At 40.5% G+C, this 14,673-nt stretch overlaps 1 protein-coding gene across 14 annotated transcripts in view; it reads right to left on the bottom strand.

The window, feature by feature from the left end:
• Positions 1–11,701, bottom strand: part of PLEKHA5 (pleckstrin homology domain containing A5) — a 221,049-nt gene extending 209,348 nt beyond the window's left edge. For 6 of the 14 annotated variants that reach the window (XM_019661741.1, XM_019661740.1, XM_019661738.1 and 3 more), the window contains exons 1-3: positions 11,534–11,695; positions 11,303–11,382; positions 8,912–8,969 (exon numbers count right to left, since the gene is read on the bottom strand). In XM_019661741.1, the coding sequence (XP_019517286.1) occupies positions 8,912–8,969; positions 11,303–11,382; positions 11,534–11,625 (230 nt within the window). In that variant the 5' untranslated portion in view covers positions 11,626–11,695. Of the gene's footprint in view, positions 1–8,911; positions 8,970–11,302; positions 11,383–11,533 lie in introns of all 14 variants that reach the window. The other 8 variants (XM_019661739.1, XM_019661744.1, XM_019661742.1 and 5 more) reach the window with 3 other exon arrangements.
• Between the last annotated feature and the right edge of the window lie 2,972 nt (positions 11,702–14,673).

A 14,673-nucleotide genomic window follows, 5' to 3' on the forward strand; every position in this document is an offset into this window, starting at 1 on the left:
TGCCATGGGCTACCGTGTGTAGCCAGCAGCCAGCGTGAGTGGCCAGCAGCCGCAGTGAGCGGCCGTCCAGAAGCCGGCGACTGATCTGCCTCGTCCAGGAAGAGCGCAATGATTGTGTTAACTTGGGCTAGTGAAGCAACGTCCTCCACAACTAGACTGAAGAACAAAACGACAGCAACTTATCTGTTCCCCTTCTCCCAATTTCCTAGCGCTGTTCCCATCCCCCAATTCCCCAATTAAAAAAAAAAAATCTAAAAAAATAAGAAAGAAAATAAAAACCACAGCAGCCTGAACTGTGCAAGTCTGTAATGGAAACAGCAAAGTCAATGGCAAGGTCTGGGTTTCTGTCTCCAAACAGGACTCCTGGGTTCGGCCCTATGGCTTTATCATGGATCTGGACTTACAGTCAGGCCTCTGAGCAGATCCTTCTGTCTCTCAGAGGACAATCACATAAACCAAACTGGAAAAAAAAAAACAGCTGATTTACTAACTCATACTGGGTTGGAAATGTCAACGGAGCATATTTAAATTTCACAGAAAGCCAAATTATTAAGTTTCTGTATAGCGTGAAATTAAGTTGACCATCATCATCAAATTTCATTCAGTCAAGAAATATTTACTGAGGAGCTACTATGAGAAAGGCTTGGGCTGAGGGACTAAAAATACAGCAGTGAACAAGACAGCTTTTCGCAAAGCTTACCTACCATAAGGAGGGCAGGCAAACAGGTATTAAAGTAAGTGTTGCCTTGCTTCTAACAGATACCTCTTAAATACACTGTTTCTGAAATAAGGATCAAGGGGTTTATATAATATGATCATGTCCCTCTCTTTCCCCCCTGAAAAGCTGTTATTAAATCAATGCTAAGAGATAATCACTGGTAGCTTAAAAGAAATATGGTGATTATACAATTAAATATTTAACCATAATCCTGGTAAGTGCTAAGAAGTATACGGAGAGAATCTGATGGGGGACAGAACTCACTTTGGAGGGGCTCCATGAGTCCTCCAAAATCTTGTCTTAACACAGCAGTGACCCTTTCAAAGGGTGAAGCCGGATAGCATGTCTCCTGATCGGCTCAGACCTGGAACAGCTCCCCATCTCCCTGAGTAACGGCCTTTCACATCAACCAATGAGACCCCACAGTCCAGCCCAATACATCTCTGATTTCTCCTCCTTTTTCTCCCACACTCCTTCCTCATTATTCTTCTCCCGAACCTTCCTACCCTGCTCTATTTTTTTCTTATACATTTATATATTCTTACTTATATTAAATTTACTTATGTTTACTTTGTCTCACATTCTCTCCCCTACCATCCCACTCCCCAGAAGGGCAGAGTTTTTCGGTCTACTCTGTTTAGACATGATGTATCCTAATCACCAAGGCACATAATTACGAGTTCAAAATGTGGTGAAGACAAGTGAAAGAAAAGATGCAGCCAGGAACGACTGATTGGAAGACCTTGTTACTGGGGCTGAAATCATCATCAGAATCAGCTGGCTACGCCTTGCCCTGTATTAGATACTAGAGGGTAACTTCTGCTGTAGTTTTATTCTTTTTTTTCTAAATTTGCACATCACATCAACCCCATCCCAAGCCTTTCTTTCGATATGGCAACGCTCTCACTCAGGTTATGGTCCACTTTCAAGCCCAAGATGCTAATTATTCTTCATCTTTCGTGTGACTTTGCACCGCTCTGTTCTGATCCACTTTGTGGGGATTTCACAGCTGAACTTTCTCAGAGGCAGCAGGCTTATTTCTTGTGTTGTGAGAAAAGGCTCTTCCAGTACCCTCCACTGAGAGCCAAGCCCTGTCAATCAATATATCCGGTCAAAGCTTCATGTGTTCCTCACAGAATTCAGCACAGTCTACAATGATACATTTGTGGTTATTTTATTACTGTCTCTCCTACTAATTTAACTATAAGCTCCTTCAGAGCAAGGTCCATGCCTGTTTCATGTACAAAGCCTAAATCACTCGGACGCACAGTAAATAACAAGTACCTGTTGAATGAATAATTGGATGGATATGACATTCCCAGCTTGGATCTGTATGTACAGATAGTTAATTAGGTAGCTGACATAGGATGTGGCAGGGGAGGGAGTTGTGTTTCTTGTTCATAAGGGAGGAAAAAAAGATCATGTTGAGAGTCCGATGGAAAAGCCCGATTTTAGCCACCTAAAATGCTATGTCTTCTCAAGGTAAGCAGCTCAAACATCAATTCACCCTTAACACTTCCACCTAGGGTTCCCCACCACCACCACCTACTCCTTTATTCTGGTCAAGAGGACCAATCATTCTTGTAGCCACTGGGACACAAAGGCTTCGAGAGTGGCTTTTGACCTCTCTTTCTCTGTCGACCTCCGAGCTCAGCAAGATTTCTAAGGCCTGTCACCTCCTCTTTAATATCTTTGATCAATGGCCACCTTCCTTTCCATTCCCACTGCTACCTACTTGGTTCAACTACCGCCCAGATGACAGACCCAGACCCAGGATTGGTCTCCTTAACTCCAGGCTTGCCCCTTCCTAATCCATGCTGCCTATATTAAAATTTCCCTTAAAACCTTCACTTTATACTATTAATGCTACACCAGAAGACATCTGCAGTGGCTTGCCTACAAAATAAAAAGCTCAGCCTGACATTCGAATACCAGACACAATATAGCTCTGAACAGTATTCCTAGTTTTACCTCCCAGGATCCTAGCATTTTCTATGCTGACATGACTTACCAGCAAGGTATTATCACTATTCATCACACACATTACACATATTCCCCACCCCTATGAATCTGTCTACTGTTCATTTGCATCAATCCATCGGAGTTCCATCTTTACCCCCAGGCCTAGCTAACTCCTACCTCTTCCTTCAAGCCTTTCCTGGACAGCCCGGCCTAATTTGCCTCTTCCTCCTCTGATGTCTTATGACACCAATTGACAGACAACTAGTGTCATTTTTTTACACTATTAACTCCAATTTACACATACACATAGATACATGTAACTTTTCACCATAAACCCCAACTAATGCACATCTGTCATAGAAACATGAAAAGGTCACAGGAGAAGAGCATTCGTCAACAAACGCTACGAAACTCTGTCTTTCACAGGACAGACAGAAGTGGGCAGACAGGGACGTTTACATCCGGTTCGTCTCCAGGGCCTCCAACTCCAGACTTATCCAACAAATTTTATCTTTGTCTACTCTTCATTTCTTTCCCCCACCCCTCCTAAACATGCATCAGCTCTGAGAATAAGATAAAATAGACCAAGGGGTCTATCTGGATTAGGGGGGAAATTATTTGAGGAATCCAGAAAAGGTTCTCAAAACGCAACCACTTGCGTTGTGGGGACTCCTCTTGTTCTATCCCAATGAACTCCTTCAAAGAAGCCAGCATCGTACCATCGTCATGGACACCGCTTACTCAGAGGGTGACGATGCCAGGCACTAAGCTATACACTGGAACTACAAGAAGACACCGGGCAGGCCTGGTCTTGAGCAGTGGTCCTGGGGCTAAAACAGAAGGACAATGGGATTCCATGACAAAACTCACTGTGGTTGGAAGTTCTGGCAACCCAATCTTGAAACTCTAAATGCATTTTATCACTGAAACATTGTTATTTATGGTAAACTTTCCTAATCTGTCACAGAATACTCTTCTTTCCCTTTATGAAGATGCCATTTTTAAATCACATTTGTTCCATTTTTTGTTTTAATGTCTACTTCTACTAGACTGTAGGCTCCAGGAAGGCAGGGTCCCTGTTGTGCGGTCCCCCAGTGAATTTCTAGGCCTCTACAACAGTGCCTGGCATTTACTAGGCACTCCTTAGTAGATGCGAAGGAATGACCAAATGCCAAGACCCTGGTACTTATAATACCAGTCGACAGGCTTTTAAAAGATTAAACAAGCTTTTATTCGTAGGCTGGCCTACTAACCTAACCACTGCAATTGTTGCTATGAACGAATATCTCTAGTCCCAAGCAACCAACTGATGTTGGGATACATACTGTAGGACCTGCTTACACTGCCCTGTATTTTTAGGTATAGAAGGACTTTAGCCAGAGACCTTAATCTGAATGCTAGTGACTAATAATGGAAGTATATGACCTACAATAGGTTCTAACCTCTTTAAGTTTCAGTTTCACCACCCAAAAAAAAAGAAAGATAGCAAGGGGATATTGTGAACATTAGATTAATGATATGCGGAAATGCCTTGCACTAAATAAATTCCTATTTCCCACACATCTCCCTCTTTTAGTACATTACATGTCTTTATCCTACAAACTTGAAGGTTTATAGTTGTGTTGTGCCCACTAAATTAGCATAAAGTGTTTTACTCTGGTAAGAATTACATATTACAGTCCCAACTCTATTATCAATATGAAAAAGAAACACAACGTCCACGAATTGTTCTGAAGCATTATATGGTTATTGCTTTAGTAATGAAAACCCAATTATAATATTACCGTACTAAAGTATACCAAACTATTTTAAATATCAAGTACATAGTAATATATTCTAACATTCTCGTGGCAATTATGTTCCCCATCTTCACTTACAGTCTAGATTGTGATCATTTATGAAGAAACAAATTTTTTCTCATGCAACCTTAAACGGCTACTTCATATAAGAACTCCTTTCATTGCAGGTTAATTTGAAATTCTCAGCACATTATATCCAGCTATCGCAGATACTGAAATAAAACTTCATTAGCCAAAAATCAAGCACTGCTCTATTTGCATATCTAAGAAAAAGTTCAATTTTCAGAACCTAAAATTTTAAGTCAAGAAAAAAGCATTATGAAAAATAACCTCAAAATTTACATATTATTTTATTATTCTGCGATGGCTGTTTTGATCCCCAATCCTGCCACATAAAACAATGACCTTTAAATAATCAAAACAAAGTTTCTCACTATTCAGAGAGCATTGTTTTAAGATTTACTTGGCACTTTAACCATCTTAAAGCTTTGAAGCACAAAGGAATAGTGAATGACACATCCATTTTAAGCTACCACATGACCTGCTTTACAGAGTCTTCAAGTGATATTTTCAAGGAGTAAGCAGAAAGCTTTATAACTTTCAAATACATGGGATTATTTTCTGTACTTCATGGGCTAAGTTATCTGAATATTTAAAGCTATACTTTATAAATTATAAAATTCACTGATAATTTTCACATTCTTCCTGAAAATAACATGAATTACGATTTAAAAGCAATATGGAAACTCAATAATCAAATTCAAACTCTGTGTACATGTATTTACACACACCATAATAAAATAATTCAGAGACTGGCTAGCTTAAGAGACACAGAAAAACTACTTTTCTCAGACAAAAATTAAAGTATTAAATATTTATATTTAAGATAAAGAATTTTCAAATATTAATATTTTGGGGGCTAAATGAATTTAGAGTAATATGCATTCTTTATATATATATATATATATATATATATTTATTTTTTTTTTTTTTTTTTTTTTTAAGCTGAGCCATCCTGCTACCTGTTGGCAGCTCAGCGGCTGCTCAGCTCGGGCTGGACTCGAACCGCTGTTGNTTTTTTAAGCTGAGCCATCCTGCTACCTGTTGGCAGCTCAGCGGCTGCTCAGCTCGGGCTGGACTCGAACCGCTGTTGCTCAGAGCTCAAACTCTCATTCTTTATATTTTTTGGTCTGTTACCTAAACTATAAACTTTTATTAAACACTAATTTCAAAAAGTGTATAAAATAAACTGATTCTCCAACAACTCATATCCGTAAAACTCTTCCTCTAATCAAGGTCTTTGTTGCCATTAGCATTACTAGCTGTTTCCATGCAGCTCTGCAAGGAAGATACGTCCACAACGTAAAAAATGCAGCAACAGAAAGAAACAACCCATACAACTCTGGCACTCCAACTTCATACTTATCTATGGTTATCTATACAAAGCTTAAAGAGAGACTCAAATAGTTGAGCAAGTAGGAAACCTAGGTAGCTTTCCCTGTTTCCCACATCATCTCTGCCGGGCACCGTGAGTTCAGTTATTTTGTAGAATATTGTCAATTCCCAGAAGAGCATATAACGCGGAGAAATTAAAACATGGAATGGAGTTTGAAAGCTGCCTAACTTCAAGAAGTGAAGCTTGAGTTCCCAGGTCTGGAAGAGGTTTCCGACCACTGCCCAGGTCTTCCCACTCTTCCCCACTCCGATGCTCTTTTCCTTACCACCCACATTGATTCCATCATACCAAAATAGTATCCAAAAGAATTCTTTTTGGCAATCTGCCATTTTGAACAACAACCAACACTTGTTCAGGAGAGAAATAATTTGAGAGATACATGTAGCTCACTTGGGAACACAAGTAGAAAGAACTCAAGTTCTTTAGGTCTCCCTTCTTGCTAAGGGAGCCTCCAAGAAACGCAGGATTAGGAACAAGCAAGAGGCTGAGGTGTTGTTTACTGGCCTATCTTCCCTCTTCCCAGGTGAACAAAATCCACCCTGCTTACTCTGTCACCTCATTTTCTTATAATTTGATGAACAGCCTTTCTTCATCTAAGAGAGAACCAACAATGGGAAATATATTCACCAATATTAATCACTTTTCTACTTCACACTCCATTCTTCTACTTCGAACATCCTAAATATGGTTCATGTTTCTGCTGTTTCTCATCGTGCTGTCTTTGCAGACTATAAGTTTCAAAACAACAGCATGTTTCTGTTGTTTTATTACATGGTGTAACAATGGAAATAGTCATTCTTCTGACTGCTCTCATGATTAAAATGAGATTCAGAGGGGGTAATGGTTGTGAAAGCACTTTTTAAACTGTAAAGTTTAAGATATTAGTAGTGCCCTATCATATCTGAATGACAAAGCATCCCTAATTCCTCATTACAACACAAGTAAAAAACTTTCTTTGAAATTACAGCCTACTTTAAAGATTTAACTAATCATAAAAGAAATCAGTTTTCTGATAAGAAACCCAAAAGGGAAAAGCAGTAGCATCTGCCATTCAACAATTCGTATATTTGTCAATGGTTATTTTACATAAAAACAGTTCAATGTGACGTTTTTTGTAACATGCTCAATTTTAGAATAAATTACTTTCATACCTGTTATTTATTGTTACTTTTAAATAATTATTGCCTGTTTATTTATACCACAGGATTAAAATCCATTCGTTTAAAAATTTCTTCAGAGTTCAAGTAAAATTACAGTTTTCTTAATATTGTCCTAATTTTCCTGAGAAACATACTTCGGCATAACACTCAAATTAAGATTCTCCTTTGTTTTGGTCCACATAAAAGACAGTCTAATCAAAAGGGCTAGTAAAACAAAAGAAAACTCAGTCTCTCCAACAGCTTAGTTCTAAATTAAAACATACATATTCAGCCCACACAGAATAACATTTTGTACTGTCAAATAAACATTCATCTAAGAATGCACACATTCACAGAAATTAAAATATTGAGAATTGTTTGGTTACTCCTATTCTTGTAAGATCAGCGAGGCTTAATGTACAGTAGTTAAAATTATATTGGATAAAAATAAATGAACTCCATCTTTCTTCAGAAACATCAATACTACATCCAAAAAAGCATCACTTTTCATTGTAATTAAAACTCACTTTAATTCAGGGCAAAAACAACGACTAGAAAAATTCCTTGGTGACTCTGCACTTTACTCATACTTTTATTTTTTAGGTCATCTAATAATGTATAACACAATCTCCAAATAAAAGATGTAACTGACAAGTATCCAGAGAAGGACCACATCATAAAATCACTCCATCCCTGTATCTTACTTCTGCTTTCTCTATTCTAACATCCCAAAGCAAGCATTCTTAATACCTACAATTATCCCTTGACATGATAACATGATATTATATATATATATATATATATATATATATATATATATATTTCTAAAAAATGTTAAAGCCATACAAATGATTATAATTTAGTGGCAGTATGGCATGATCTTAAAAATGTCACTTAGTAAAATACCTTACTGGTCCTGATAGAATAAAAGTAGCTTTAGCTAGGTATCTGTTGTTATCAATAAATTATTGACATCTCAACCAAACCTTGTATTTAAGCATTCTCTTTCAAGCTTCAGTTCCTTAAAATTAAGTAAAAAAATTTAAAACCACAAAAACAAGCTCATAAGTAAAGCAGTTTCTAATTTAAAATGAAGATAAAACAAACTTTATTTTCCCTGGGGGATAAAAACTTTTTTCCCACATAATGTTCCCCTCAAGCATTGTATACATGTCTCCAAATACTACCAAGTTAACCGTGAAAAGGAATTAGTTCAGTCTTTTATAGAATTCATTTAAAGGTTAGGACTGACTGATCAGCTCTCCTCTACATGCTCCACTGAAAGTCTTTCTTTGGATCACACACATCAGTAAAACATTTAGATACATTTTTAAAACTTAGATATATTTAAATAAACCCACGCAAATTACAAACAATGCCCCAAGAGATGTTTGTGAAATATTCACTATTTATTTGTTATTCCTTTTAGCCCTGTCATTGTTTATCAAACTGTAACCTAGCTTTACATCACTTCTGCTACTCATTAACAGCTCAGGTCAAAAAACACATAAACAGAATTCACTTAAAAAGAAAAAAAAAGATGCTCAAGGCAAAATATTATATAAGCTCTATCACCGAGGAATATACACTGAAGGACTAAAAGTGCAAATGTGGCCATAAACTATCTGATTTTCAAATTAATGAATGTCCAGCCAAATAACAAGAGAACTAAGAGTGGCATCTTTTCTCTCAAAATTCCAACACTATATAAAGGATAAAGTCAATATTATATGACAAGCCTTAAAAAAAGTCATGATCCTATCCAGACATACTATTCAACTGAAGATAAATCACAACATTCAAATTAGCAAGGAAAATATCATAATAAAAAACTCACTTTATATAGTATCTTGCACCTTCAAAAGTATATGCTTCTTCCCAGCCAGTGGGCAAATCTAAAAAGCACATATTACACAATCAGTATTACTTCAATGGGACAGCAAAATAAGTTTCAACGCATTTTAATTATTCATTTTCATGATCAGCTATTTTCATTAAGTACTTTTCTAACCCCCCCCAAAAAAAAGTGTTGAAATGGTAATAAAACTCATAGTTGATATATATCATTTTTAGCAAAATGGCAATTCAAATTGAAAACCACCAGAAAAAGTCACAATATTACAGATATGTCACATGATTATATACGTTAATGATTAGAGGAACAATGCCCTGGCATCCAAAAAAGCAAAGGGAAGCCTTCTAATCCTAGGTAGAAAACCCATGAACTGTTGGCAAAAAAAAAAAAACCAAAAACACTGCATAAAAGGCAACACCTGCTTCTTCTTAGGTATATTGTGTCTATTTAAGACTATACCTTCCAGCTACATAAATGAATCCATCCAGGAAGTGTCACTGATGAGAAAGAACTTCCTAAAATAATTAGGGGAAAAGAAATCTGACAACACATACTTATACATATGTGTTTCTAAAGACTTGACTTTAAAAGATTGTGAAGTTTCAAGCAATAAACCTGGTAATAATTCAGGTGAACCATGATAACTTTATGTGCTACATACTTACAAATGAACAGTGGCTTAGATTTAATCATAACACCTCTCTAAAATAAAAAGCCGTTAATATGTGTACAAAACCAGAGACAAAGCAAAGTAAACCAAACCAGAAAAAAATCCTGATCGTGTTAAAAAAAAAAAAATTTGATGAAAAATCATTAAGAGAATTTTTCTGTGGTGTGAATGTTCTCAAATCTGTGGGGGTAAATGGGATATAAATTTACATTACACGTAACCAAAATAAGCAAGAAACAATTCCACAAGATGATGAAGCTAAATAATTTAAATACCATATTGGCTTCTGAAATAAATTTGTTACTACTATCCATAAGGCAAAGAGGCCAGCAAAGTTGAAATGTGTATGCAAAACACTGAAAGGTATATTGAGGTCAAAGACTACTCCTCTGGGGAGTTAAGGAATATGACGATGTTATTAGTCAGAAATGTCTTTAAAAATGTAACCTCATGTTTGCTACACCAACCTTCCCGTTCCTCCTCCACCTTTTTGCAAATTTGGAAACATTAGTCACTTCAGTGAGAACTCCAGAATTTAAAAGGCAGGTTTGTTCAATAGCCTGGCAACTCTGAGAGAGTCACAGAATTTCAGAGTTGGAGTGAAAGTACTATCCTGAAAGCACTGCTGAAGCCGGTCTCACCTCCGACCTTAACTGTTCTCAAGCCTTTCCAATCACCAGAAATAGAGGCAGGCCAGTAAGCGAACACATGTTACGTTTCAAAGACAAACAAGTTTCACGAATGTAAACAAAGGACGACAAAAGAAAGCCAGACCAGCACTGAGGCTACCACCAGCCCTGCTCCAGCTCAGCTCCCATTTAAGCCTTCAAACAAGCTACCAAAGGCTCCGGAGAGATCTGCTTCCCCGCCGACCCCCTCCAATTAGGGCACAGATGCCCACACACGGGACACCCCCTTGCACGCCCACCGCCTCCTGGCGGTCTGTGCAACCTCAGTACTGCTGCCGGGGACTTTGAATCTGGCTGGCCAGCAACTGCAGCTGCAAAAGCCTCCTCCGGCTCCGGCTGCTGCTCCGGCGGCAGGAGGAAAAGCGCCCATCGTTTTCTGAGCTGTTCTTGGTCTGAGAGAGGATCGCAGCACCCCCAAACTCCTCTCCTCCTCCTCCATCAGCCACCTACCCACAAATTCCATCTAAGAGGATGAGGAAGCTGCACAGCAGGAGGCTGCTCTCCCGGGAGGAGGGAGAGGATGTGAATACATTATTCTGGCGGACCAGTGGCAGGGTCCCGGGCTGCAGGGAGGGCAGTGGGAGAGGACTTGGTCTAGGCTGGAAGGGGTGGGGGAGTCTTCGGGGAGGGAGAGCAGGAGGGAGAGCAAACGGGAGTGACTGCGGGAGGAAAAACTCTGGATTCCAGGTTTCCTGCGAGTGGGGAATCGGCCACCACAAGGGCACGGGGGTGTCCAGGTTGGGATAGGGGAGAGGGCGCAGGAAGAGGGCGCCGTCTCCAAGTGGCGGTGAAAGGCTGCGGAGGAGAGGGGCGTCCAGAGACTCGAGAGAACTCGGCGGTGGAGCCCCCGGAGCCCCTCCACCTGCGGCCGCCCCCGCCATCCTCCGCCCCACCTCGCTGCCCCCCCGGGGGCCGGCGGCTCGGGGCAGGTTGCCGGGAGGCTGGCGGCCCGGGCTCCGCCGCCTCCCCCGACCGATCGCAACTCCGCTCGGGCCCGGCCGGGCTCCACGTTACCTGTGCTCTGCCGCCGGTGCCCGGTGACCACTGCCTCGCCGGTGACGGGGTGCAGCCAGGTGGTGCTCTTCGCCTCCTCGCTGCAGGGGGGAGAGAAGGGGCAGAGACGGAGCGTGAGCGGGGGCGCGGGAGGAGCCGCGGGGCTGAGGCTGCACAGCCCCGGCTCGCTCTCCCCGCTCTCGCCAGCCTCCCGCGCCCTCCGGGCCCCCCGCGCCGTCCCCGGCTCCTTACTTGATGAAGAAGACTCGGCCGCCCCTGGTGATCCCGTAAGTCCAGGACCGGGGCAGGGAGCAGATCCACTCCAGGTTCAGATCCGCCGCCATGTCTGATCCCCAGCCGCCGCCGCCGCCGCCTTCTCCTACTGCCGCCGCGGGAGGAGGGAGCGAGCGAGCTCAGGGAGCGCGGAGCGAGCGCGGCCGGAGCGCGCCTCGCCGGCCCGGCGCGCCCCCGCGCGCGCTCTACCCCCTCGGGCGGCGCCCGCCCCGCCGCCCGGGCTGGGTCCGGCCCGCGTCGCCGCCCCTCCGCATCGTCCGCGGCCGCCGGCCGGCCGCCCCGCCGCGCGCTCGGGGGATGGGCGAGCGGCGCCGCGCCCCGAAACCAGGCCCCTCCCTCGCGCCCCTCGCGGGCTCCCGCCCCACCTAGCCCCGGGGAAGGTTCCGGGATCGATAAGCGAGCGTCTTCTGCCCCCAGGGCTTTGCCCTGCGGCTTCCCAGCTCAGCGCGCAATTGAAGAGGAGTGAAATGTCCGCTCCCCGGATTGCTCTCTCTTTCAAACAACAAAAACACAGCATCTGAGCTTTATTTTATAGACCAGTTGGATAGCCAAGAGATTTTTCCAAAATATATGCCATATATATATATATTTAAATATATATATATATTTAAAATAGAAAGCTGTTTTTATTAAAGCACACAGAAGGCTTTTCCTGTTTGTGTTTTGTGTGCCAGATATCAAAGGTTTGACTAGTTGCCGTGGACCAGTGAAATGAGTAGATTCAGGCTTGCCAAAACAAATTTTCCTTTTCCTAAGCCCCTTAAATCATATGTTTTATACAATAAAAACTTGCCTTTTTCTTTTACATTTTTTTTAAAGAGATTCACTTATTGTCAATCTGGATTTCTTCCTTTCCCTACATCCCATAAATTCCAACAATAGCTAACTTGACAGAGCCCTTGAAACGGTGTACATTTTAAATCCCCACAACAACCCTATAGATGCTATTATAATCCCCATTTTTCGAATGGGAAAAATGAGGTTTAAAGAAAAAGAAACTTGTCCTAGGTCATAGTAAGTGGCAAGGCCTGGGTGCAAACTACCTCTAGTATTTCAAAAGTCTATTGGTATAATCGCATTGCTATACTTATTTTAAAATATGTTTACCTCACTCTCCCCACACACCTTTTTGTTCTTTGAACAAAAGGGCAGATTTCACTGCTGCTGGGAGCTTCTCCCTGAACACCATCTAAGAGCACTTGCCTCTTCCCATTGTGTCTGGTCCTCAGCCACACTTGGAATTGCTTATGCATCTTTGCAGCAAGATGACTCATTCCAACAGAATACACAATTCAGTAATAATAGTACCACTGTACTTGGTATTCTTACAGCACCTTTTTCTCACCAGCTTTGGGTGCCTCTGAAGCATTATCTCATTCGTCTTCCCAGTAGCTCCAAAAGGCGAATAATCTTTTTCAATATTTAAGGAAACTAAGGCACAAAAAGGGTAAATGACCTTGGCCAACGCCAGTTCCAGCAAATTCGGGGGGGGGGGCAGGATAAGGATGAAGTTTTATGGACTTTTCTCTCATTCCCCAAGGCCATTCTATCTTTGGTGAAAAGGAGTCTGCAATTACTGCTATAATTTTCCTGTCTATCTGGATACACAGGGGAAAAAAATAATGTCGCTTTAATGTTTTCTCTTCTTGGTTCCTTTGCATTCTCCTCCTTCATTTCACTACTTATTACTTCTTGACATCTTATCTCCTGCCCAGTCTCTGGAAAAGATGACTTTTTCTTTTAATCAATGAATAACTAATAGGAAATGTTCCACATTACCATCACTGGCCACTGGATGTAACATAGCAAGAAAATAAAAAGTTACTGACTATATTGTGCTACCATTACAAATTTTAAACATCTAAATCTAAAGTGAATCTTTTAAATTTCATAATAACTTTAGTCATAATGTTTGACTTTTTGACTGTGTATTGCTGAGAAGTCTTTAAGTTGGCTATATGTTGTATGGGGATTCTTTTTAGCTGTGAATCTCTGATTTCATAAAGATTCACTAGTGCAAGGAATATTTCAAAAAGTAAAAGAGATTCACTTAATAAAAACGTGTATCTTAAGAAATTGCATTCACAGTCCTTAAAGTGGTCACCTAAAATCTTAAGTACAATTCTATAATATGTCCCCAAATTTAGGAAAAGCAGTCAATAAAAAACTAGCAACATACATAGAAAATGAGGCATGCTTTGGGGGAATAATGGTCCTTGTGGCTTCCAGGAGCTAATAAAAGCAGCTTCATACATTAGAGTTTCGGGCATTCTGGATAATTTCACCCTTAATGAGTAAAATTCTATTTTTCATAAAATTTTTCTTGAGTCCCCTTTCTCCATAACTGTACCGCCTTATCCTTGTCTGCTTTACCTTCCAGTTACGTGTACATGTATGCCTCTTTCACTGCAGGAGGCTAGGAATCATGTCTTTCCCATCACTAAATTCTCCCCAACCTGGAGTCAGTACTTGAATGGTTATTGAATTTCATTTTCTTCTCATGCTTTGACCTTCCAATAGAGTTATTTCCAAATAACATATCCATTTTTTATCACCCCATACCTCTTCAATAACTGACTCGTTCCTAAACTCATATCTAACCTCTGCTTTTTATTGCATTTTTTATATTTCCAGCGAATGAGACCTCAATTTCTTATATCATGATCTGCCTTTTTGTGGAGTATTATCCTATGACTAGTACAGCTTCTCTGAAAAAAAAGAAGAGCTTTAAAAAGTACTGAGCACTAAAAATAAACATCATTTTATTCATACATAGAGGGCAATCCTTGTTCTAAAGAGCTTCCAGTTCAAATCTAACAGAGAAATGCACACGGTAGCAAGAAAAACTCAAAGGAGAGTTTCATAAAATAAAAAAAGAAACAGAACAAGGTGACAGCAAATCAGCCCCCCATTCTTTATAGGTAATGAAAACAGCATGAGCTCTAGAAAGCAGATAAAGAGGCTCTTGAGAAAGAAAAAAAAATCCTTTTTCTATCAAGAAACATGTTCATAAACATATTCATAAACATTAATGTTTATTAAAATCTACCAGCAAAGTTTTGTGACTTTGATTAGGTTGCCTTTTCCAAATATATTTG

This window comes from Hipposideros armiger, unplaced genomic scaffold (genome assembly GCF_001890085.2).
Source record: "Hipposideros armiger isolate ML-2016 unplaced genomic scaffold, ASM189008v1 scaffold_360, whole genome shotgun sequence".
In the NCBI taxonomy this organism is placed as follows: domain Eukaryota; kingdom Metazoa; phylum Chordata; class Mammalia; order Chiroptera; family Hipposideridae; genus Hipposideros; species Hipposideros armiger.